The sequence below is a fragment of the Grampus griseus genome (genome assembly GCF_964374135.1).
Source record: "Grampus griseus genome assembly, chromosome: Y".
NCBI classification, from domain to species: Eukaryota; Metazoa; Chordata; class Mammalia; order Artiodactyla; family Delphinidae; genus Grampus; species Grampus griseus.
In genome coordinates, this window is record NC_139016.1 from 12,079,605 (window position 1) to 12,105,449 (window position 25,845).

At 37.2% G+C, this 25,845-nt stretch overlaps 1 protein-coding gene across 4 annotated transcripts in view; it reads right to left on the minus strand.

Annotated features, from left to right (window-relative positions):
* Nucleotides 1–25,845, minus strand: part of LOC309817740 (ubiquitin carboxyl-terminal hydrolase 9X-like) — a 145,741-nt gene that overhangs the window by 112,421 nt on the left and 7,475 nt on the right. For all 4 annotated transcript variants that reach the window (XM_082647016.1, XM_082647018.1, XM_082647017.1 and 1 more), the window contains exons 2-4: nucleotides 13,081–13,331; nucleotides 4,884–5,029; nucleotides 2,145–2,224 (exon numbers count right to left, since the gene is read on the minus strand). In XM_082647016.1, the coding sequence (XP_082503142.1) occupies nucleotides 2,145–2,224; nucleotides 4,884–5,029; nucleotides 13,081–13,173 (319 nt within the window). In that variant the 5' untranslated portion in view covers nucleotides 13,174–13,331. The remainder of the gene's footprint in view (nucleotides 1–2,144; nucleotides 2,225–4,883; nucleotides 5,030–13,080; nucleotides 13,332–25,845) is intronic.

The following is a 25,845-nucleotide window of genomic DNA, read 5'->3' on the forward strand; positions in this document are numbered from 1 at the left end:
ATTTACTTGAAAAAAAATTTAAAAGATGAATCCTGTCTTTCTAATTAGTTCTCTCACTTCTTGGCATCTAAGAATTTTCTTTTTACTTTTGTGTGATTTAATAGAGCAGACTCATGTCCCTTCATCCAAAAAGACAACTTGTAACTCGTCTTAACTCAGAAACTAAATTAGTACAATAAAGTATACTGTGCTTTCGATTATATACTTATTGGTATGTCAGTTAAACCCAGGATCTTCCATAAAAATGTAAACTTTGCTTCATACAGTAACCATGACCCCAGAAAAAAGTGGAGAAAAGCCCCTGAAAATGATATACATCCACTGAATGGCAATGCTATTAAACTAAGTAGCATTTTCAGTTTTTGTTCATCACATATTGTCAGGACCTAAAACATGTCTAGTACATGAACCCTTCAATAAATAAATAAATACAACCCAAACTAACCACAATAAAATTTTTTTGAGTGTTGAGAAATATTTTTTATCTGGTAAGATATTTTCATAGGACACTAGATTATGTCTGTAAGATTTTTTTTAAAAAATCATGAGGGCTTCCCTGGTGGCGCAGTGGTTGAGAGTCCACCTGCCGATGCAGGGGACACGGGTTCGTGCCCCAGTCCGGGAAGATCCCACATGCCACGGAGCGGCTGGGCCCGTGAGCGATGGCCGCTGAGCCTGTGCATCCGGAGCCTGTGCTCCGCAACAGGAGAGGCCACAACAGTGAGAGGACCGCGTACCGCAAAAAAAAAAAAAATCATGAAACATTCTTTAAATGTTAGGTCTCTATAAGTTAAATAAAATTATTACCCTTGCCATGGAGTCAGACAGATTTCCCAAGGCATCACAGATGTTAAAAATTTGCCTAATGACATTACACTCAGTAAATACATCTGTGGATAGCCCATTTCAACTCCTCATTGGATGAACCAGAAAATATAATGCTACTGCCCTTTGTTTTGGCCTTTAAGGCCTTAATCAAGTACAATATACAACAAAATTAGTCATTTGCTACAAGAATTCAAGTGCACCTATTAGTAGAAGAAAGTCATTGAAAAATGGTGTGTTGCAACACAAAACTTTTACATCTGGTAACAGATTTTGTTAATTGCTTTAAAACACACACACACACACACACACACACACACACACACACACACACACACACACACACACACACACAAAACACCCTTATTTCCCAAGACTTTCTATCTTTCTCAGAAAAAACCTTTGTGTTTAAAAAAATGTCAAACATACAATCTTGACAGCTTATTACAAAGACAATAACAGATGGGGCTTCCATTAGCATGTCATTTGATTCACTGGCTTTTTAGTAAGTGATTCAAATGGCTGAGTTAAAATATTTTTTACTGAATTATTTTGCAAATTAACATATTTCTCAAATATAAATGGTTTAGGTACCAAAAAAAAACTACAAAAATATCTGAAGTCATATGGCCACACAGTGTTTTTAAACTGTAAAATATTCTATAATGTTTTACAGTTTATAAACTGTAAAATATGCTATAATGTGTACTCTTTCACATAACAGATTTTTTAAATCTATTACATTCTAAAAAATGTTTTTGACTTTTGAGTAACAACTTCTTTCAAAACATAAAACAACAGATCCTGTTCTAAGAAACATGAATAGTCATATAAAATTCTGCATTACATTTTAAAGGACTCAGAGGTCCTTAAAGGCTGTCTTAAGGTTTCTATGAACATTCTGCTCTAAGTTTAATATACATAAGCCCTACTAGAAAGTTTAGCGATATAGTGTAGTCTAGGATTTTATAATTGAAAAAAACAAAGCCTTCAAAAACAATGTGGGGCCTTCGCTGGTGGCACGGTGGTTGAGAATCCGCCTTCCAATGCATGGGACATGGGTTCGAGCCTGGTCCGGGAAGATCCCACATGCTGCGGAGCAACTAAGCCCATGTGCCACAAATACTGAGCCTGCGCTCTAGAGCCCGTGAGCCACCAACTACTGAAGCCCATGCACCTCCTCTTGCCACAACTAGAGAAAAGCCTACGCACAGCAACAAAGACCCAACGCAGCAAAAAATAAATAAATTAATTTTTTTTAATGTGAAAAAATATATAATAGCATACATAATAAAAAGTACAGTAAAATATAAACTCACCTTTTTTACTAAGATCAATAGCAGCTTCTAAAAGCACTTCTAATTCCCCTTTCGGCAAAACTGGAACCACCCATCGAGGCCTAAAAATTATCATAGAGTTTTAAAATGCTGCATTCTTTGAGCACAAATGAAATACCATAAATAACTTACCTACTGTAATTGCTTTTACTATGAAAAAGTGAAGAAACCCTGACTATATTATGTATTCATCATAAAATTTAAAAAAGAGATTGGCAAATTACTTGCTTGGTGCTACTGTATTTACACACACAATTTTTTAAAGTACTAAAACTACAGACATAGCATTAAGGGAGAATTCCTTTAATAACTTTCACAGACCACTAAAACTAAAAATAATTATTAAGTGTATACCTGTTGTTAGGGTTAGTAGGAAAAGTGTTCTTTTGAGGTTCAGGTTTATTAGTGAGAAAAAAACAAGTATGACAACCCTTTTCTTTTGTCTTCTTCACAACAGACAAAAGAAATGAGAAGACAAATGGCTGGTTTCTCAATTCACCTTCACAGGACGATCTATCAACTTCTCCTGAAGATTATGGGACTCATATGGTCTCCAAGCTTTTATACAATAAGTATACTTCAACATCAAAGCAATGATACAGATACCACCATATCCAATTAGTATTTTCCCCAATATCAAAAAAGCTCAGTCATTTAGGAATATATCCACTACCAACCCACTACTTCCCCTAAAGAACTTACTTCTATCTATCCCTTAAAACCCTTTCCTGAATTATAGCAAATTCCCAAATATTCTTATTTTGATAAAGATTTCTTATTACAAATCATCTGTTAGACATAAATTGATACTACCTTTTTGGGTTACTTTTAGTTACAGAAAAGCATCTTTTTTAGTTCCCTGCCACTAAGGATTTACTATAACTCAGTCCTCTGGTTCTAATTAGAAGTACACTCTAGTAATAATAACAAGCATCAGACAAAGTAAACAATAATACAATCTCTTACAGTAATGTGCTATACAGTAGGACCCTGTCGTTGATCCGTAAAAAACTGGAAGTAATAAACTAGAAAAGCACTACTTTATCAGCATGGCAACTGGTAATAATGAGAAAAAGTGGACTCCTATAGAAAATGGACATCGTAGAAATAACAAAAGTCACTTAGCAACTCTAGTAGTCAGTATACCATGGAGAAACGAACTGCATAAACACTCAAAAGGAAATATCCACATATAGTTCTAGGTAAGAAACATACCAAGTAACATCACATATCATCATATTTTAACAGCTTTATCCTTATCATCATTGTCTTTCAATTTTAAAAACTCCATACACAGGGCTTCCCAGGTGGCGCAGTGATTGAGAGTCTGCCTGCTGATACAGGGGACACGGCCTGTGCCCCGGTCCGGGAAGATCCCACATGCCGCGGAGCAGCTGGGCCCATGAGCCACGGCCACTGAGCCTGCACGTCCGGAGTCTATGCTCCACAATGGGAGAGGCCACAACAGAGGCCCGTGTACCAGAAAAAAACAAAAACCAAAAAACTCCATACAAATGCCTGCATTAGGAACAATGAGTTATAAAGTATTTGGTAATGACTAAAATGTGAAGGCTATTAAGAAGACAGTAAGGGACTTCCCTGGTCATGCAATGGTTAAGAATCCACCTGCCAATGCATGGTGGACATGGGTTCAATCCCTGTTCTGGGAAGATCCCACATAGCGCGGAGCAAGTAAGCCCGTGAGCCACAACTACTGAGCCTGCACTCTAGAGCCCGCGAGCCACAATTACTGAAGCCCACACACCTAGAGCCTGTGCTCCGCAACAAGAAAAGCCACCACAATGAGAAGCCCTCGCACTGCACACAACAAAGAGTAGCCCCCGCTCACTGCAACTAGAGAGAGCTCACATGCAGCAACGAAGACCCAATGCACCCATAAATAAGTAAATTTAAATATATATTTTAAAAAAAGGACAGTAAGATGACTGTGACATTGAAGTCCACTTTTTCTCATTTACTACCAGCTGCAATGCTGATAGATTTTTTTAGTTTATTGCCTCCATTAAAAAAAAAAAAATTAAAACTAACCCTAAGGTTAGAAGAGGGAAGGACTGGGAGTTTGGGATTAGCAGATGCAAACCATAATACATAGGATGGCTAAACAACAAGGTCCTACTGTATAGCACAGGGACTTATATTCAATATCCAGTGACAGGGACTTCCCTGGTGGCGCAGTGGTTAGGAATCCGCCTGCCAATGCACGGGACACGGGTTTGATCCCTGGTCCAGGAAGATCCTACATGCTGCAGAGCAACTAAGCCCGTGCGCCACAACTACTGAGCCTGTGCTCTAGAGCCCACAAGCCACAACTTACTGAGCCCATGTGCCACAACTAGTGAAGCCTGCGTGCCTAAAGCCTGAGCTCCGCAACAAGAGAAGCCACTGCAATGAGAAGCCTGTGCAGCACAACGAAGAGTAGCCCCCACACAATGCAACTAGAGAAAGCCCGTGTGCAGCAGTGAAGACCCAACACAACCAAATAATTAATTTTTAAAAAAATCCTGTGACAAACCACAATGGAAAAGATGACAAAGAATATATATGTGTATAACTGAGCCACTCTGATGTACAGAAGAAATTAACACAACATTGTAAATCAATCATACTACAATAAAATAAAACAAAAACAGCAAACCCAAAATGAAACAAAACAAAAACACACAACCAACCAATAAACCCCGCCCAAAACAACGAACTTACCGGTTGATCATGTCATCCAACTTTGCCAGGTCAGTATGTGGAAATGCAGGTTCCTCATCTTCATGCTGTGGTGGAGCATCACCTTGACCTTGTTCATCTGGACGAGCTGGTGGGGAATTCTCATTGAAGGAATCAGGTGATGAGGCCTTAAAATTAAATATTATAGATTTAAATTTTTATAACATGTACAATATTTAGCAATTCAGATGCCAACACAGGTTATGTGAAAATATAAATTTTTTATTGTCAATATATATCTGTAAATATTTGACAAAATGGAAATCACACTGGTATCTTTTCCTGTCAACCTATGAGTATTCTTCCACATAATTAAGAACCTTACAAAAGTTAATTCATAGCTACACTGTACTACATGAATTAACCAGATTAAAATTAGAGAACATCAGTTTCTGTAATGTTTACTGATAATACAATATAGTTGTACTGAACCTCCGTAATTACAAATCTTTATGCAAAGTGTGGAAAAGAGTAACTTTTGAGGCTACATTACAGAAGTCACCATAACTTCTGGTGACTCTCTTAGAGCTATCTTTCCGGAAAAAGTTAAGTACCATGTCCTGAAGACACTTGTAACAGTGTCTTGAAGGCAATGTGCACAGGTACAGAGGCCCATGTGGTAAGGAACTGAGATCCCCACCAAAAGTCATCTGAGTGAGCCACTGTGGAAATGAAGTCCCCAAACCCAGTCAAATCTCCAGAAAACTATAATCCAAGGTGACATGCTGACCACAACCATAAAAAAAGATACTGAGGCAGAGCCAGTCAGCTAATCCACTCTCAAATTCTTCACTCACCAAAACTGTGAGAAAAGGGGTGTTGTTTTAAGTTACAAAAAAAAAAAAAAAACAACTTAGCCATAGGCTACATAAAATATAGATACTTAAATACAAGTACACAAAAAAGAAGAAAGTAAAAGTATAGGAAGAGACTGCTGGTTTCCAGTCCAATATGTAAGGAGCCTGTAAGCTGTCACTCCTTACTAACAATTAAAAGAGCTAAATAATATTGCAGTACACTTGAAACTAACACAACACTGTAAATTAACTATACTTCAAAAAGAACCAGTAAGGGAATATTTAAAAAATAAGAGATGAATAAAATGAAAATCAACAACTCTTCTCACATTGAGCAGATAATTAAGGTCAAAGGGGAAAACTGCTGCACACAAAATCAAAATAGAGTTGGGGGGGACACAAAGAATCAAAAATTACCAGAGCAGAAAACCACAAGCAGAAACCTCCATGGAAACCAGACCAGTAATCCCTCTCTTAGCTGCAGTTTTGCTTTCTGCAGTTTCAGTTACCCACAGTCAACTGTGGTTTAAATCTATGGAATGGAAAATTCAAGAAATAAACACTTCACAAGTTTTCAAATTGTGGGCCCTGAGTAACTTGATGAAATCTCAAGGCATCCTGCTCCTGCCCAACTGGTTCTGCACTGGACAAGAATATTATCACTTTGGTTATCACCTGGCTATCAGATTGTCCTCGTAATGCAGTGCTTGTGTTCTTACAAGAAACCCTTATTTTACTTAATTATCACCACCAAGCACAAGCATAGTGATTCTGGCAATTCAGAAATGCCAAAAAAAAGCTGTAAAGTTCTTAAGGTGAAAAGCTGAAAGTTCTTGAATTAACAAGGGAAGAAAAAAAATCATATAAGGCTACTAACACCTATGGTAAGAATGAATTTTCTACCTGTGAAACTGTGAAGAAGGAAAGAGAAATTCATGCTAGGTTTGCAGTTCCACCTCTAACTGCAAAAGGTATAGACACAGTGCATGATAAATGCTTAGTTTAGATGGAAAAGGCATTACATTTGTACAAGGTGTTTTTTTGTTTGTTTTTTGGTTTTTTTTTTTTTGCGGTACTTGGGCCTCTCACTGTTGTGGCCTCTCCCGTTGCGGAGTACAGGCTCCACACGCGCAGGCTCAGCAGCCATGGCTCACGGGCCTAGCCGCTCCACGGCATATGGGATCTTCCCGGATCGGGGCACGAATCCGTGTCCCCTGCATCGGCAGGCGGACTCTCGACCACTGCACCACCAGGGAAGCCTGTACAAGGTGTTTTGAGAGACCACATTCACATGATTTTTATTATAGTATGTTATTACTGCAATTTTTCTATTTTATTTAATTAATTATTTATTTTAGGCTGCCATGTGGCATGAGGGATATTAGTTCTCCAACCAGGGATCAAACTTGTGCCCCCTGTACAGGGAGGTCAGAGTCTTAACCACTGGACAGCCAGGGAAGTCCCCAACAATTGTCTATCTTATTATTAATAAAATTGTACACCTCTTACTGTGCATAATTTACAAATTAAACTTTATCATAGGTATCAATGGTTAGGAAAAAGCATACTATATATACAGGGTTCGGTGCCACCTGAAATTTCAAGCATCCACTGTGGGTCTCGGAATGTATTCCTTGGGGATAAGGTGCAGGGGAGGGATACTACTGTACTGGGATAAGAAAACCTAAACTGTTAATTCATTAACTGCTGGAAGCGGAGTATGGAAAGTCTGAGAGTTTAAAAACTCCAGGGGGGTCTAAACTTAAGGAAACCCCCACACTTTTCTGAGTTTTACTTCCAGAAGTTCTATCAAGTTATCACAGTGAAGATCAGAGAAAAATTCCCTTGTGTTTGAAGGAGGAGGAGGTGGTACAAAGTAGCCATTCTGAAATATGTCCCCAAGCATTCTGTTCTTAATAGCGCCTATCCTCAGGAAAAACTTTTCCAGAGCCTAATCGCCTAGGTTTTTATCAGAACCTAACCAACCCGAAATAAGGAAAACAGCAAATTCTAGCCTGCTATATAGCCTTCCACGAGGGGAAAAGAGAAACACCCAATACTAGCCCTCTCCAGTAATCCTGTCCCTCCTTACTACCATCCAATATAGTATGTACAGATTTCAACAAAAAATTACAAGGCATACTAAAAGATAATCAACATAGCTTGAAGAGACAAAGCAGGCATCAGACTCAAATACGGGAGGGATGATGGAATTATCAGATCAAAACTTTAACTACAGCTAATGTGCCAAGGACACTAATGGAAAATGTAAACATTAAAGAAGATATGGGTAATGTAAGCAGAGAGATGACATTCTAATAAAGAACCAGAAGGAAATGCAAGCGATCAAAAATGGTGTAACAATAATTTAGAATGCCTGTGATGGGCTCCTTAGTAGACTAGACACAGCTGAGGAAAGAATCTCTAAGGTTAAACATATGTCCAGAGAAACTTCCAACACTGGAAAGCAAAGAGAAAAAAGAAAAGAAAAAAGAGGAACAAACTGAAGGACTACTACAAAAGGTGTAACATGTGCATACTTGGAATTCCAGAATGCAGAAAGAGAGAAAAAAAAAAAAAGAAATATTTGAAACAATGACTGAGAATTTTCCCCAAATTAATGTCTTATACCAAAGTACAGATCCAAAAACCTCAGAGAAAAACAAGCAGGATAAATGTTTGAAAAAGAAAGAAAGAAAAGCACCTAGGCATATCATATTCAAACTGCAAAAAGTAAATGGTAAAGAAAAATCTTGAAAGAAGTCATTAGTTGGGGGGCTGGGGAATCTTTCCTATAAATGAGCAAGGATAAAAGTTACAGCAGGCTGGGACTTCCCTGGTGGTCCAGTGGTTAAGACTTCACCTTCCGGGCTTCCCTGGTGGCACAGTGGTTGACAGTCCGCCTGCCAATGCAGGGGACATGGGTTCGTGCCCTGGTCCAGGAGGATCCCACATGCCGTGGAGCGGCTGGGCCCATGAGCCATGGCCGTTGAGCCTGTGCATCCGGAGCCTGTGCTCCGCAATGGAAGAGGCCACAACAGTGAGTGGCCTGCGTACTGAAAAAAGAGAAAAAAAAAAAAAGACTTCACCTTTCTATGCAGGGGGCATAGGTTCAATCCCTAGTTAGGGAGCTAAATAAGCTCCCACATGCCTCTAAAAAAACAAACCATAAAACAGAACCAATACTGTATCAAATTCAATAAAGACTTTAAAAATGGTCCATATCAAAAAAATTATTTAAAAAAAGTTACAGCAGACTTTTCCTCAGAAGCCATGAAGGAAAAATAACCCCACAATATTTCAAGAGTTAAGGGGGTAAGAGGGGGAGGGATTAACTGGGAGATTGGAATTGACATATACACAGCACTATATAAAATAGGTGACTAATAAGGAACTACTGTATAGCACAGGGAATTCTACTTAATACTCTGTAATGACCTATAAAGAAAGGAATCTATAAAAGAATGGATACATGGATATTTATAACTGATTCACTTTGCTGTACAGCAGAAACTAACACAACATTGTAAATCAACTATACTCCAATAAAAATTAAAAAACAAAGAGTTAAGAGAAAACAACCACCCATCTAGAAATCTCTGTCCTGGAAACTAACACACTTCAAAGTGAAGGAGGAATCTTTAAGACAAAATTTAAGGGGATTTATAGTCAGTAGTTCTGCCTTGCACGAAATTTTAGGTTTTTCAAAGAGAAAAAAAGTAATATGGGTCAGAAACTCAGTTCAACATAAAGAAAGGAAAAGCATTAGAAAAGGAGTAAGTGAAGACAAAATAAATACTTTCGTTATCTTAGTTCTTATGTGAACTCATAATGTGTCCAAAATAATGTAAGCAACAATATATTTAAGGATAATAGATTTGGGGTGAATGAAATAAATAATGGCAGTGATATAAAGAACCAGAGGGAGGAGTTATGAATAATTTATTATAAGGAACTTAAAACTACCCATATAACTGTTATCGTGTTATTTGAAAGTGAATGTGCAGATTAGTTAGAAACGTATACTGCAAACACTAAGGTAACCACTATAAAGGAAAAAAAATTATGACTGATATGCTAAAAAAAGGAGAGGAATGAGAATCATAAAATGCTCAATTAAAACCACAAAAGGTGGAAGGAAAGTGGCACACAAAACCAGGAACAAAGGACAAGAGCAATGAACAGAAAACAGTTAACAAATACAGAAGGTATTAATCCAATTATTTCAATAATCACTTTAAGCATCAGTAGTCTAAATACACTAATTAAAAGACAAAGATTGAGTGGATCAAAAGCAAAATTTGGCCTTCCGTGGTGGCACAGTGGTTGAGAGTCCGCCTGCCGATGCAGGGGACGCGGGTTTGTGCCCCAATCCGGGAAGATCCCACATGCCGCGGAGCGATTAGGTCCGTGAGCCATGGCTGCTGAGCCTGAGTGTCTGGAGCCTGTACTCCGCAACGGGAGAGGCCACAACAGTGAGAGGCCCCGAGTACCTCAAAACAAACAAACAAACAAACAAAAAAAGACCTTGTACAAATGTAATGCCTTTTCCATCTAAACTAAGCATTTATCATGCACTGTGGCTATAACTTTTGCAGTTAGAGGTGGAACTGCAAACCTAGCACGAATTTCTTTTTCCTTCTTCACCAACAGTGAGAGGCCCGCATACTGAAAAAAAAAAGGAAATTCAACTTGATGTTGCATTTGCTGAAAACTGTCTAAAAGTTTACATACTAAAAACAAATATAAAGTTCAAGGAATGAAGAAACATATAGAAATAGACCCATACCAACAGTCAACTGATCTTTGACAAAGGAACAAAGACAATAACAATGGTGAAAAGACATCCTTACAATAAATAATGTTGTAACAACTGGATATCCACAAGCAAAGTAATGAATTCAGAAACAAGACGATACACCCTTCACGATGAAAACTCAAAGTGGATCAGAAACCTAAATGTAAAACACAATACTGTAATCCTCCCAGAAGATAACATGCAAGTGAACCATAATGTAAACTATAGAGTTTGAGTGATAATGATCTGTCAATATAGATTCATTGATTTTAACAAGGATGGTTGTGGTGCAGGGTGTGAGGGTACTATAGGCAAGTACTCTATACTTTCTGCTCAAGTCTGCTCTAAACCTAAAATCCCATTAAACACAAGTAAAAAGTACAAAAGAGAATAACTTAAAACAGTAGTACCCAGGGGAATTAATGAAAGACGACCGTAAAAATAACAAATGGTGTTTAAAAAAGAAAAGGATGAGATATCCTTCATAACAATAACTTTCCACCCTCCCTGCAAAGTGGTGCACCTATACTAATATGTGAGAGTTCGGCTTTGAGGTAGGAAGAGTTACTAGAGATTAAAGAGATCTCTAGGACTTCCTTGTTGGCGTAGTGGTTAAGAATTCGTCTGCCAATGCAAGGGACACGGGTTCGAGCCTTGGCCTGGGAAGATCCCACATGCTGCAGAGCAACTAAGCCCATGCGCCACAACTACTGAGCCTGAGCTCTAGAGCCCATGAGCCACAACTACTGAGCCCATGTGCCACAACTATTGAGTCTGCGCTCTAGAGCTCACAAGCCACAGCTACTGAAGCCTGCACACCTAGAGCCCATGCTCCTCAACAGGAGAAGCCACCACAATGAGAAGTCCAAGAACCACAACAAAGACCCTATGCAGCCAAATATAAAATATATAAATAAATTTATAAAATTAATTAAAGAGATCTCTACACACATAAGAGGTGTGCACGTAAAGATTAATGAGTCCAACACCCCCTCCCCGCAAAATCACTATTTTCAATGTGAATGCATCTTACTGGTTCAAAATATGTCTAGCTAAAATTAATATAGCATATAAAAGTGGAATGGGCAAGTCCACAATCCCAGGTGGAGATCAACAGAATTCTCAACGAGTAATAAAACCAGCAGATTTAAAACAAAATAAAACAAGGTTATATAAAACATATGCAATGAATACTGAGAAAACTGGAAACAACTGACATGCATAATGAATGCTACAGCATACATAATATATAGTATTTTTGCCAAGCAGAAGTGAAATTAACCCTATGTTGAGTAACATACCAACCCTCAAAAAGTTCCTAAGTGTGGCATCACTGAGAATAGATTCTCTAATAACAGAGGAATTAAGCTACAAACCAATGACAGAAAGTTAAACAGAAAATCTCTAACTGCTTGAAAACGAAGCATGGTGTTTATAAAGAATCCTTACAAAGAAAGATTACCATGCAAATTTTAAAATGTTAACTGAGTAACACTAACCATAAACATATCAAAAGTTATGGGATACAGGGTTTCCCTGGTGGCGCAGTAGTTGAGAGTCCGCCTGCCGATGCAGGGGACACGGGTTCGTGCCCCAGTCTGGGAAGATCCCACATGCCGCGGAGCGGCTGGGCCCATGAGCCATGGCTGCTGAGCCTGCGCGTCCGGAGCCTGTGCTCCGCAACGGGAGAGGCCACAACTGTGAGAGGCCCCCTTACCGCAAAAAAAAAAAAAAAAAGTTACAGGATATGGTTTAGCAAAAATTTATAATATAAATTGCGTGTTTTAGAAAATGGAAAAAGTGAAAGAAAAGCTGAACAGTTATTTAAAGTTCATTATCAGGAAACTAGAAAATGAACAACAAATTAAACCCCAGGAAAACAAAAGGAATGATCTAATGAACATGAAAAAAAATTACAAATGGGAGGAAAAAAATAAAAGGCAATACCTTTCCAGAACTCTATTTTGCAAAGTTTAATGAAACTGATTAATCCCCTAAGACATAATAAATACAAATGACCAATATCTGATATTAGAATCAAAGAATTAATGTTAATTAAGCTTTGAATAAATTTATTTTATACAAATTCTTCCAGAGAAAAGGAAAAAAACTATTTCCGTGTAGGCCAGCACAAAACTTTGGCACTAAAATCTGTCAAACTCTTTACTTACATTATTTCATTTATCTTCATTTTAAAGACGTGGAATTTTTAATCTAAAGATATGGAACATCTAAAGATTAGATATTATATTACTTAACCAGATGCATAAGGTACATGTGGGTACAAAGATGGGATGTCAACAAAAACAGCTGACTTGAATCTATGCTGATAACTAAAGGATACAATGACTGATTTAACTCTTTTGCCCTCATGCTCAGAGGGCCTTACATATAAAATAAAGTAGAGGTACATTCTCAAGCATACGTACAGTACGGTTCCTTTTACTAAGAACCTCAGTGACTTTTTTTAAAGTGTAACTTAAAATGACAATAGCTTTTATGATTACTTTACAAATTATTCAGGACATCTGGCCATCGTTTACTAATCCGTAGCACCCAAGAAAACACAGCCTTCATTACCTACCTGATTCTGGAAGGGGGGCTGAGACTGTCCATCAGGAGCCTGGCCCTGGCTGTCATTCCCTCCTACTGGAGAGCCACGAGTGGTGGCAGTCATACTCGACACAGAACAGATTTTTGCTATTTTGTCTGTTTATTTAGTCGTCGTAAGAGAAGAAATTATAGTCCACTTATAAGAGTTGAAGTACCAGCATATGTCAGCCTTAAATATCTCCAATTCAAAGATAGACCATCTTGCAGAGACCATTTCATTACCTAAAAGTAGAAGGGAACAAAAGGTATACTTGTATTAAGTATTAAAAAAATAATGAATCGTTCCAATTTTAATGTGTATAGTAATCACGTCTTTACAATCAGTAAGAGATGGCTATAAAAATGAAATAGTGAAAAAGTAAAATTTTTATAAATATTGTTACTCAATAAATTTATTGTTGTACCAGTAGTTATAACAAGAAAACATAAAAGTCTTAATATTAGATACAATATTCCAGAAAAAATACAAAGTTCTTAGTTATCTTTTACTTAACAAAAGAATCTATAAAATGCCCATCAAATACTGAGAAAATATAGATACTTAAAGGTGTAAACTGCTCTTAAATAAAATGAAAAGCCAATTAAGATAAAACATGATTTCATAAAGGTAGGATTAGAGGGGGAAAGTAGATCAAGAAAACATCTGAAGTATCCATACAGATTACATAAATACATATACACACACATATCTCCACATGGTCACTTGAAGATCACAGAGTCTTTCACTTTTGTTTTGCCATATTTAAACATTCTCATTCAAAAACTTTATATGAAGTAGACAATTATTAAAACAAGAGAAATTCGCTATCATCTTTCGTTGAGTTCTTCTGTTGCTAACAAAAGCTATTTAATTTTTTCTTACAACTCAAAAAAATCAGCCACCCATTCAATTCTAATGTTCTTTTTGCCCTTTTACCTGGGCTACTGATCCCACTGTGTTATGTTCCGTGTGTAAAAAGGCCTTGGTCTTAAACTTTGGCTTCTCCATTTCTTTCTGGATCCATTTTTCTTGGTCAAAAATATGCTTAAAACTCCTCTAGCGAAAGTCACTGATACCTGTCCTTCAGGAATTTCTTGAAAAAATGTCTGTCATTCCTCTTTCTCATCATCTGGTTTGTGTTCAAAATTGCTTTTAAGGAAATCGTCTTAAGGGAGTTCCATGGCTGACTGAAAATAAGGCATTTCTAAACCTACAAGGAAAGCTTTATGTGTATGGGTGTTTTGCGGAGGACAAGAGAGATGACACTTGGTCCAAGAGCAAGACTTAACTAAGACTTTCATAACTGAAGTTACACAGATTTTGTGAAATTTGTTCTATGAATTAGGAACCTGAGGCTCTAAGAAATTGAGTGATTTAACAAAGCACAGGTAAGAAAGTACAGAAGCCTAGAATTAATCCCATCTCTCTCTAAAACACTACTTCCTGGGGTGGGAGGTGAGGGGGTCCTACTTAAATTTTTCTTCACACACTTTTCCCTTGCATAGTATTCTCTTTGGCATTTGACGTTATTCGAACTAAAATATCTTAAAATTGTATTCATCTGTCATTTTATGTCTGCCCTTATCTCTCTATCCAGAGGTACATGTTAAGTAATTTAGCAAGGGGAATAAATCATTCTCAAAAAACAGGATATTATTAGGGTAAATGGAAACAAAGTGACCATGCAATCTCCCTTCCCTCAAATAAAACACCTTTCTCCAACATCACAGACCCATTACTTCTCACAAAGCCTCTGTGTTTTGTCTAGGGAGAAACTCTGCACTACAAAGATACAATACCCTGAGACACAACTGAGCAATTGAGTAATTATTCAAATCATTTGAAATGTAATTCAAAACCGCAATGTTAGATACTTCCTTTAGATCACAAGAGCATTTCTGTCATATTCAAACTCTAGTAGTTCAACATATTCTAGGAGTAGGAAAGTATCATCTTTCTCTAGATAAAAGTTAGTACTAGGAGACTGATGTCAGCAAGATGGCAGAATATGAAGCTCCAGGCCCTAGATCTCCCTCAAAGACAAGTTAACAGCAATATGTGGATCAAAATATAATTGTAAGACAGCCAGAAACTGGTTAATATGGGGCTTCTGGACCCAGATGACTGCATGAACAACAGAAACGACAACTGTGAGGAGGATAAGAGTTCATGAAGTTTGTCACACTGGGTCATTCCCCAACCCAATGTAGCTCAAAGCAAAAGAGAAAAAATAATACCCAATTCCTTGCTCCAACTGACTCCCTTCTCAGGACAGAAGGAATAAAGTGGAACTTAGGTCTAGATTTCTGGCTTTCCTAGGGATTTCCAAATGGCCTGACAGTGGCATAGTGTTCGAGGCCACTGAAAACAGATGAGTGCCACAGCATGTTATAGCAGAACTCTGCAGTTCAACAGGGAAGACAGGAGGAGCAAGAGATTAGTTAAACTGAAACCAAGTACTCTTAATGAGAAACACAGGAAATGAACATGGCCAAAAGTACCCACATATAGTTGGAGAAAAGCACACAAAGCCAAAGACATGAAGGCCCAGGAAGGTCTGAAAGATCTATCTGGACTGACTGGTGAAGGTTTCCCCTACACGAAGCCAGTCAGTAAAGACTGGAACCAGCAGCTATTTTCTCCAATGCCCAAAATCTCAACAACAAAATTATAGAACACATGAAAACATTAGGGATTAGGGAAATCTGACCTAATCAAAAGAAGAAGTCCAAAAAACCAACCCCGTAGAAGAATTTCTTTAAACCGTCTTAAAAATGCAGAATGACATGAAAGAGAACACGGATAGATAACTAAACAAAACCAGAAAATTATACAGAAACAAAATGAGAATTTCAACAAAGAACTCCAAGAAGTACACAACTAGACAGCCATGCCAAGACACCTAATAATCAAACTGTTAGAAGTCAGACTAAAAGAGAATCTCAAAAAGAGCAAGAGAAAAATAACTTGTCACATACAAGAGAACTTATATATGATTATCAGAACCTATATATGATTATCAGAAATTTCTCTAGCAGAAACCTGCAGGCTAGGAGAGTGATGATATATTCAAAATGCTGAAAGAATTTCGCCAAATGTTTTTCTGCAGCAATTGAGACTATTATGTATTCTTTTCCCTTATTGTTAATTTGATTATATTTATTTTCATATACTGAACCTACACTCTACACTCCAGGAATAACTCCCACTTATTCACTGTGTATTATCATTTTAATATGCTGCTGAATTCAATTTGTTAGTATATTGTTGATTATTGTATATCATGGTTTACAAGGGATACCTGTCTGTAGGTTTCTTATAGTGTCTTTCTCTGGCTGAAGTACCAGGGTAATGCTGGACTCAAATGAGGAGCATTCCCTCCTCAACTTTTAAAAAATTTTTAGAATGATTGCTATGATGTTATTTGAATGTTTGACAGAATTCACAAGTGACATCATCAGGTCCAGTGCTTTTCTTTGTTGTAAGATTTTTGATTACTGATGCATTCTCCTTACTAGTTTTATGTCTATTCATGAGTTAGTTCTGGTAGGGTTAATGTTTCTAGGTATTTATCTACTTCTACTTTACTTAACTTGGTGATGTATAATACTTCATACCGTTTTCTTAGAATCTGACATATTTTGCGACCAGGTGTCATATCTCCAGTTTCATTCGATTTCAGCAATTTGAGTCTTCTCTTCATTATTATTCCATTTGTCAATTTTATTGATCTTTTCAAAGAGCAGTTTGGTTTCAGTTATTTCTCTATTTCTTCTCTCTTGTCTTTTAATTCAGTGCTAATCTTTATTATTTACTTCCTCTTGCTAATTGTGGGATGAGTATCTTCTTCTTCTAGTACCTTAACTTGTCAAGTTAGGTTGTTGATTTAAGATCCTTTTCTTTTTTAATATGTTTTACAAACAAGGGAATTAGAGATCAATATCCCTGATGAATACTGATGCAAAAATCCTCACCAAAAAACTGTACTAGCAAACTGAATTCAACAGCACATTATGGATTATACACCACGACCAAGTAGGATTTTCAAACCAATCAGTGTAATATACCACATTAACAGAATAAAGGGAAAAATACCAATGATCAACTCAACTGATTGAGAAAAAGGGTTAGACAAAACTGAACACCCTGCTATGATAAGAAATAAAAAAGCAAGAGAAGGAAACTCAACATAAAAAGCCATATATGAAAAACTCACAACAAACATCATACTCAATACTGAAAGCTTTTCCTTTAAGATCTGGAATAAAATAAGGCTGATCACTTCCACCACTTCTATTTAATACAGAACTGTAACTCTGAGTCAGAGCATTTAGGTAAGAAAATTAATTGATTAGTTTAAAAAGGCATCCCAATCAAAAAACGAAGATAAATTATGTCTGTTGGAGATGATATAATCTTGTATGTAGAAAATACTAAAGCTTCCACAATATAAATTAAAAAGTGTTAGAACTAATTAACAATTTCACTGAACTTGCAAGATACAAATGATTTTGATTCTTAAAAATCAGTTCACTAACAATGAACAATCCAAAAAGGAAATTAAGAAAACTTAAGAATAAAATTAACCAAGAAGGAAAGATTTCACGTACCCTGAAAAACTACATTTCTGAAAGAAATTGAAGACATGAATAAATGTAAAGATATCTCATATCGCAGACTGGAAGACTTATTAAGATGTCAGTCTACAGAAGCAATGCAACCCCTATCAATACCAGTATCTTCAAACAGAGTGTTTGAAGATAAAGAAAACTCCATCCTAGTATTTATACGTAATGTCAAGCCAACTCCTAAATAGTTAAAACAGTCTTGAAAAAGAACGAAGTTGAAGGTGTCAAACCCCCGATTCAAGACAAACTACAAACCTACAGTAATCAAAGCAGTATAGTTCTGACATAAAGACACACATGTAGACTAAGGAATAGAAAGGTCAGAAATAATCCTCAATCATATGGTCAAATGATCTTCAACAAGAGTACTAAGAACATTCAATGTGAAAAGAATAATCTTTTAAACAGATGTTGCTGGGAAAACTGAATATCCACTGAATATTTACATGTAAAAAAGAATGTAATATATTGACGTAAAATACCACACACAAAAATTAACTCAAAAAGGATTAAATATCTAAAACCCCAAACTATAAAACTCCTAGAACAAAACACAGGAGAAAATATTCATGACATTAAATGTGGCAAAATTTTCTTGACAAAAACACCAAAAGCACAGGCAACAAAGCAACAATAGATAAACTGATCTCAAACTCAAAAAATTCTGTACATCAATGGACACAATCAACAATGTGAAAGGCAGAATTGAACAAATCAACCTGTAGAACTGAACAAAAGATGTAAAAATCATATGTGATGTGGGAGCAATACCCAGAATATTCAAGAATTCTTCTAACTCAACAATAACAAAATCAAATAACCTGATTGAAAAATGGGCAGGGGACTCAAACATTCTCCAAAGATGATGTACAAATGAATAGTGAGCATATGAAAAGATACTCAGCATCACTAATCATTAAAGAAATGTAAATCAAACCTCGATGAGATATTGGCCCACACCCATTAGAATGGCTACCATCAAAAAATCAGAAAACAAACAAAAAGGAATAAGGGTTAATGAGGCTGTGGACTAACTGGAACTCTTGTACACTACTGCTGGGAATGTAAAATGGTGCAACCATCATGGGAAATAAACATGGCAGTATCTCAAAAAATAAAAAAATAGAATTACCATATGACCCAGCAATCCCACTTTTGCGTATATATGCAGAAGAACTGAAGGCAGAGTCTCAGACAGATATTTGCAAAAATGTGTTCACTGCATCATTACTCCTGATCACCAAGAGGTATAACCAATTACCAAATTACCCACTGACAAATGAATGGATTAATACAATATGGTATTCACACACAGTGGAATACTAGTCAGCCTTAGAAAAAGTAAATTCTGACCCACATGACAACATGGATGAACCTTGAGGACATTATGTTAATGAAGTAAGCCAGTCACAAAAGGACAAATAACTTATGATTCCACTCAAATAAGGTATGTAATCAAATTCAGAGAGACAAAAAGTAGAAGGGTAATTGCCAGGAGCTAGGAGAAAGGGGAAATGGTTATTGTTTAATGGTATCGTTTCACTTTTACAAGATGAATAAAGTTCTGGAAATGAATGGTGGTGGCTGCATAACAATGTGAATGAATGTACTTAATGTCACTAAACGGTATAGCTGAAAAGAGGAAAGTGCTAAATTTTCTTATGTATGTTTTAATACAATTTAGATAACATACATATAATCTGGACTCAGTAGATTCAAGCAGTATAACAGAAAAGCTCAACCTATACTTAGCCTTCATGAAGCTAACTAAACCTCACTGCTCTTGCAAACCATTCTAAGACAGTAAACAATAACTATCTTAAACTACTTACAAACTATTTTGCAATTAGTATTATAAAAATATACATGAAACACTGAGTTAAATGCATATAATAGTTTATTCTGTACTATGATTCAGTAAGCATTTTTAAGTCCTATGTAAAAGAATAAGGTAAAGTATAAAAGTACCTATTTCTAAATTAACACATTTAAATTTTAATACAAATATTTAAAATTAAAACTTGAATTGCTACAGTGCATTCGGTTAAGGCTGAAGGCGTATCTTTAATGTACTGGTAGTCTGGACGAGTATCTTAAAACAAAACAGCAATTCCTAATTATTACTTCCCTGTCATGCATCATGAGCCTTATATGCTATCTATGGGCTTATTAACATATGTCTACGATCATATAGATGCAATGCTAAAATGCAAGCCTTTACAAAGTGTAGTTTATATAGAACAATGCATACAAACAACAGTTTCTCAAAATGTTTATAAAACTAGCTGCTAATAGACAATCAACTACCTAATAAGTGATCTTACAAGAGTTTTCCCTCTCTCATAAGAAAACAAAATTTGAGTGAGAATCCTATTTTCAGGAGAATAAACCTAAATATTAATTTAAAAGTAATTTTTTTTCCTTCTTCATGTTCCTTTAAATTTTGTTCCACATGTTATTTCTGGGACCTTTGCACCAGCAATTTGTCTGGTTAATTCTGTACTCATTCTGCAACTTTCAACTCAAATGTGGCCTTTCTGAAGTATCCCTGACAAGTCTCATCAATCCCCCTGCATTTGGCTCTCACAGCCTCCTGCACTTTCCTTTTTTTGGAATCTATGTGAATATCTCTCTGTAAGACAGTAAAACATAAACTCCATAATGACAACAGCCTTAGAGTTTTGCTCATGATGAATCCCAAAAAGCCTGTAAGATATGTCAAGTGTTCCACCAATCTAGCAACCACTGGCAGAATTTGCATAAACAAATACCAAGGACTCCCAATTATCATATGTCCTTTGTAACTGTTTCCACAAACTGATGTTAAGAAATTCCTCACCCCAAAACCAGAATCTTATTCTCATATATTGATCAAAAACTATCTCTGAATCACTCTCACTAATTTCTTCCCTGAGGATCTAGAAGCATGGTGATCTATAATGGCTACCAAAATAGATTAAATCATTGTTACCCTTATTTAGTCTATTTACAGAAAAAACCAAATCTTTTAGTCCTCATACCCAGAATATAAAAATGATAGCCTTATTCCCCTTATTGAAAAACTTTCACACACTGCTGGTGAGAATACAAAATGGTAGTCCATCACTTTGAAAGACAATTTAGCAGTTTCTTACAAACTAAAAATAGGTTTACCATACAAACCAGCAATCATACACCTAGATATTTACCCAAACGAAAACATATGTCCAGGGCTTCCATGGTGGTGCAGTGGTTAGGAATCCACCTGCCAATGCAGGGGACACAGGTTCAAGCCCTGGTGCTGGAAGATCCCACATGCCGTGGAACAACTAAGCCCGTGCGCCACAACTGCTGAAGCCTGCGCGCCTAGAGCCTGTGCTCTGCAACAAGAGAAACCACCACAATGAGAAGCCCATGCAATGCAATGGAGAGTAGCCCCGGCTCTCTGCTAGTAGAGAAAGCCCACGTGCAGCAACGAAGACCCAACACAGCCATAAATAAATAAATTTATTTTTAAAAAACACCAGGGACTTCCCTGGTGACACAGTGGTTAAGAATCCACCTGCCAATGCAGGGGACACAGGTTCAAGCCCTGGTCCAGGAAGATCCCACATGCTGCAGAGCAACTTAAGCCCATACACCACAACTACTGAGACCGTGTGCCACAACTACTGAAGCCCACGCACCTAGAGCCTGTGCTCCGCAACAAGAGAAGCCACCGCAATGAGAAGCCTCTGCATCACAACAAAGAGTAGCCCTCTGCTCGCTGCAAACAGAGAAAGCCCATGCGTAACAATGAAGACCCAATGCAGCCAAATGTAAATAAATTTATTTTTTAAAAAAAGCAAAAAACTTATGTCCAAACCTGGGCAAAACCTGCGCACAAAAGTTTCTAGCAGCTCTATTCACATTTGCCAAAAGTTGGAAGCAACCAAGATAGGTAAACAAAAACAACAACAAAAATACACTCAAATAATACAGTATTATTCATAGATGAAATAAATGACATCATGCAACAAAAAGACATGGAGAAGTCTCAGATTCATACTGTTGCAAAGTGTTTTCTTTATAACCAGTCTGAAAAGCCTACATACTGTATGATTCCAAGTACTTAACATTCTGGAAAAGGTAATACTATGGAGACAGCAGAAACTTTAGTGGCTACCAAGTATTCAGGGAGTGGGAAGAAGAGATGAACGAGTAGAGCACAGGGCATTTTAGGGACCTGCAACTTTTCCCTATAATGATGAATGCATGACATTATACATTTGTCCTAACCAACAGAATTGCACAATATAAAGAATGAACCCTAACATAAAACTATGGCCTTTAGTTAAGACTAACGTATCAATACAAATTTATCAGTCATAACAAATACATCATACTGAAGCAAGAAGTGAACAACAGAGAAAAGGGGACGGATAGGAACTCTATTTTCTGTGTAGTCTTCCTGCAAACCTAAAACTCCTCTAAAAAATAGTTTATTAAAAATTTTTCCACTTGGAAAATAGCTATCTTTCACAAAAATATTTGTTACCATGTAATTGGTTTTCAAATGAAATACTGAACAATTTTTCATCTGTAATTAAATTTACAACATGGTAAATATCAAGAGATAACACACAGAAACTAATGCTTCATGAGATTCTCAAAACTTTTTACTGTTAAGGAGCCTTGAAACCAAAAAAATTGAGAACTGCTAGCCTGTTAAGTCCAACATACAAAATAAGCTCCTTTTGCTAATTATCTTACTGTGATAAAAAACAAAGAACATGCAATTTTACCTGCAATTGTCTACACCAACTTTAATCACTGCATATTTCTACTCTTCATGTGAGAAAAAACTGAAATTCCTCAATATTATTTTCCCTAGCAAGGTACAAAAATTTTTTTGCAGTATTAGTATTCTTAAAGCTTAACAAAGGTATTCTTAACAAGGCAGCTAACACTTGCCCCAAAACACTGAAGCAGCAGTACAGAGCGATCCAAGGAACTGATGCCTCCTGCCAACAGTCTTTTGAATAAGTCATCACAGATGTGAATACTCCAGTCTCAGTCAAGCCTTCAGATAGAAGACTGCTACTCACAGCTGGCACCCTGAGTAAAATCTCTAGAGAGACCCTGACCCAGAACCATCAATGGCATTAAATGAATAACTACAACTAAAGAATTATAGTAAGATAAAATAGCAAATACTGAGTCTAAGTTTCTCTCTGTCTTTTTTTCTTTTTTGACCACACCTAACAGCATGTGGGATCTTAGTTCCCTGACCAAGGATGGAACCCGTGACCCCAGCAATGGAATCGTGGAGTCTTAACCACTGGACCAGCAGGGAAGTCCCCAAGTCTCTCATTTTAAGGTTAAATAACTCACAAGTTGGTTGAAGCCACCCAAATCATGAAAACCAAAAGTATTTTTCGACACTGCTGATTCTCTAATAAGAAGGCAAAATCAGCCAAAGTTGAAATCTATTGCTGTAAACCCTGATACTGAATTACATAAAACAGATAACATATCTACTGTTTTTATCCTGCTTAATAGATTCATACAAATGCTATGAATAACAAGTATATCAATTGAATATGATTACATGCGATTATCTGTAATTATTTACATAAACGTCTGGGCAACCACTTCAAGTACAAACAGTGTGCTACATTCAAACACAATGAATGAATCTCATGTCCCAGCACACAGATTAAAAAGAAAACAGAGGCTAAACTTGCATTGGGAACAACTATCTGACAGAAAAATACTAAGGAGAAAGTTTTTTAAAACCTCATTTAAAAGAGCCTAAGACGATTTTACTTACGTGAACCATCCTACATATAAACCTCAGCCACTGAAAATGAAAAATAACTGGCACTAACAAAGAAAAGGAAAATCCTCCCAAAAGGAACTGAACAAAGTTGCAAAGCTGTAAGCCTAGGGTGTGCATGGAAAATCCTGAGTCAAAATAAGTAAAGACAGGAGAGGGCTTCCCTGGTGGCGCAGTGGTTGAGAATTCGCCTGCCGATGCAGGGGACACGGGTTCGTGCCCCGGTCCGGGGGGATCCCACATGCCGCGGAGCGGCTGTGCCTGTGAGCCATGGCCGCTGAGCCTGCGCGTCCGGAGCCTGTGCTCCGCAACGGGAGAGGCCACAACAGTGAGAGGCCCGCATACCACAAAAAAAAGAAAAAAATTAAGAGAACTTTTCAGTTGTGTGTGTGTGGCTTTTAACGCTGGAAATGTTAATTAAATTCATGATGAGAGTTCTGAGCAATATGGTAGGGAGCTGGGGTGGGGGTGGGGGAAGGGGAGAGGAGGAGCAGCAGTATCTGACACAGAAACAAGGATTATGAAGACGTCTCCCAGGCAGAATGAACAGATAGCACATATCTAAATGCTAAAGCCTTAAGGAAGTAGAGACAAAGAACATGAAAAAACTTTACTAAACTGAAATATACTGCAACTAATGAAAGCTTTGATTCAACATAATATTCAAATATTCACCAAAATGAAAATGTTCATCACAGCATACACCTAACAAAAACCGCTGACAGTCTAAAGAGGGCACCAAGGGAAACAGTAAATAAATCACAATACACTTATAAAATGGAGTATTAAAAGACCTGAAAAATCCTATGTATAACTTTTTAAATGACAAAGTACTAACTTGTACTTTTCAGTGTTTTCATTTATTTTTAAAAAATGAACACAAAAAAGTTAAAAAATACCTAATAACATGATTGCTTCTACATGGTGGTATCACGGAAATAAAATATCTGTACGTGGTGTTTTGCCTTCTATTTCTCTTTTATGGGCTCCAAACCTTTTCACCAGTCAACAATATGCATTAACTTTCATACACACAAAAGCACACGCACACAAACATACACGTGTGTACAAGTGCTTAGAAAGAAAGGTAGGCTAGGGCTTCCCTGGTGGCACAGTGCTTAAGAATCCGCCTGCCTGGACTTCCCTGGTGGCGCAGTGGTTGAGGGTCCTCCTGCAGATGCAGGGGACATGGGTTCGTGCACCGGTCCGGGAAGATCCCACATGCCGCGGAGCGGCTGGGCCCGTGAGCCATGGCCGCTGGGCCTGCGCGCCCGGAGACCGTGCTGTGCAGCAGGAGAGGGCACAGCAGTGAGAGGTCCGCATACCACAAAAAAAAAAAAAAAAAAAAAGAATCCACCTGCTAGTGCAGGGAACACGGGTTCGAGCCCTGGTCCAGGAAGATCTCACATGCTGAGAACCAACTAAGCCTGTGCACCACAACGACTGAGCCTGAGCTCTAGAGCCTGTGCGCCACAACTACTGAAGCCTGCATGCCTAAAGCCCGTGCTCTGCAGCAAGAGAATCCATCGCAATGAGAAGCCCATGCACTGCAATGAAGAGTAGCCCCTGCGTGCTGCAACTAGAGAAAGCCCGCACGCACCAACAAAGACCCAACGCAACCAAAATAAATAAATAAAATTCAATAAATAAAAAATAAAGTTCCCTTAAAAAAAAAAAGGCTACACTGGAAATAAACTCTAAGTCAACAGCTCTCAAGGTCTCTTTTAAGACCAGCAGCTTCAGTATCACCTGAGAACTTACTAGAAATGCAAAATCTCAAGGGTCTCACTCCAGACTTAGATAATCTAGAAATCTGAGGATGGAGTCCAACTGTGTATTTTTAATTAGTCCTCCAGGTAAATTTTTCTGTATGTTTATAGAAAAAATGATATACTTGTTATTCGTACAGCACTATTCTAAGTTCTTGAAGCATTACTAAAAGAACAATCAAATTTCTCAGAGATAAATACATATTCTGTTTACACAGAACATGGGACTAATGCCATATAACTTCTGATGGTCAAAACTAACCAGACTCATTAGAAGTTCCCAATAATAGCTACTTAAGGAAAAAAAAAAAAAACAAGAAAAAGGTGATCAATAACCTTACAAGTTCAGTAGCCAATTAAATTAACAGAAATGAAATTGGCATACAAAACAGAAAAGCGAGACTTCCCTTATTCTCTTTTCTTAAAATGTCTCATTCCACTTCACCTGCTGTGATAGAAAATGAAATCTAATCTTCAAGTTACCAGCTCAAATATTATCCAAAGTAAAGCAATTTCTTTAATTTGGTTTTCCAATATGTTTAATGATCATGGGATTCATCAA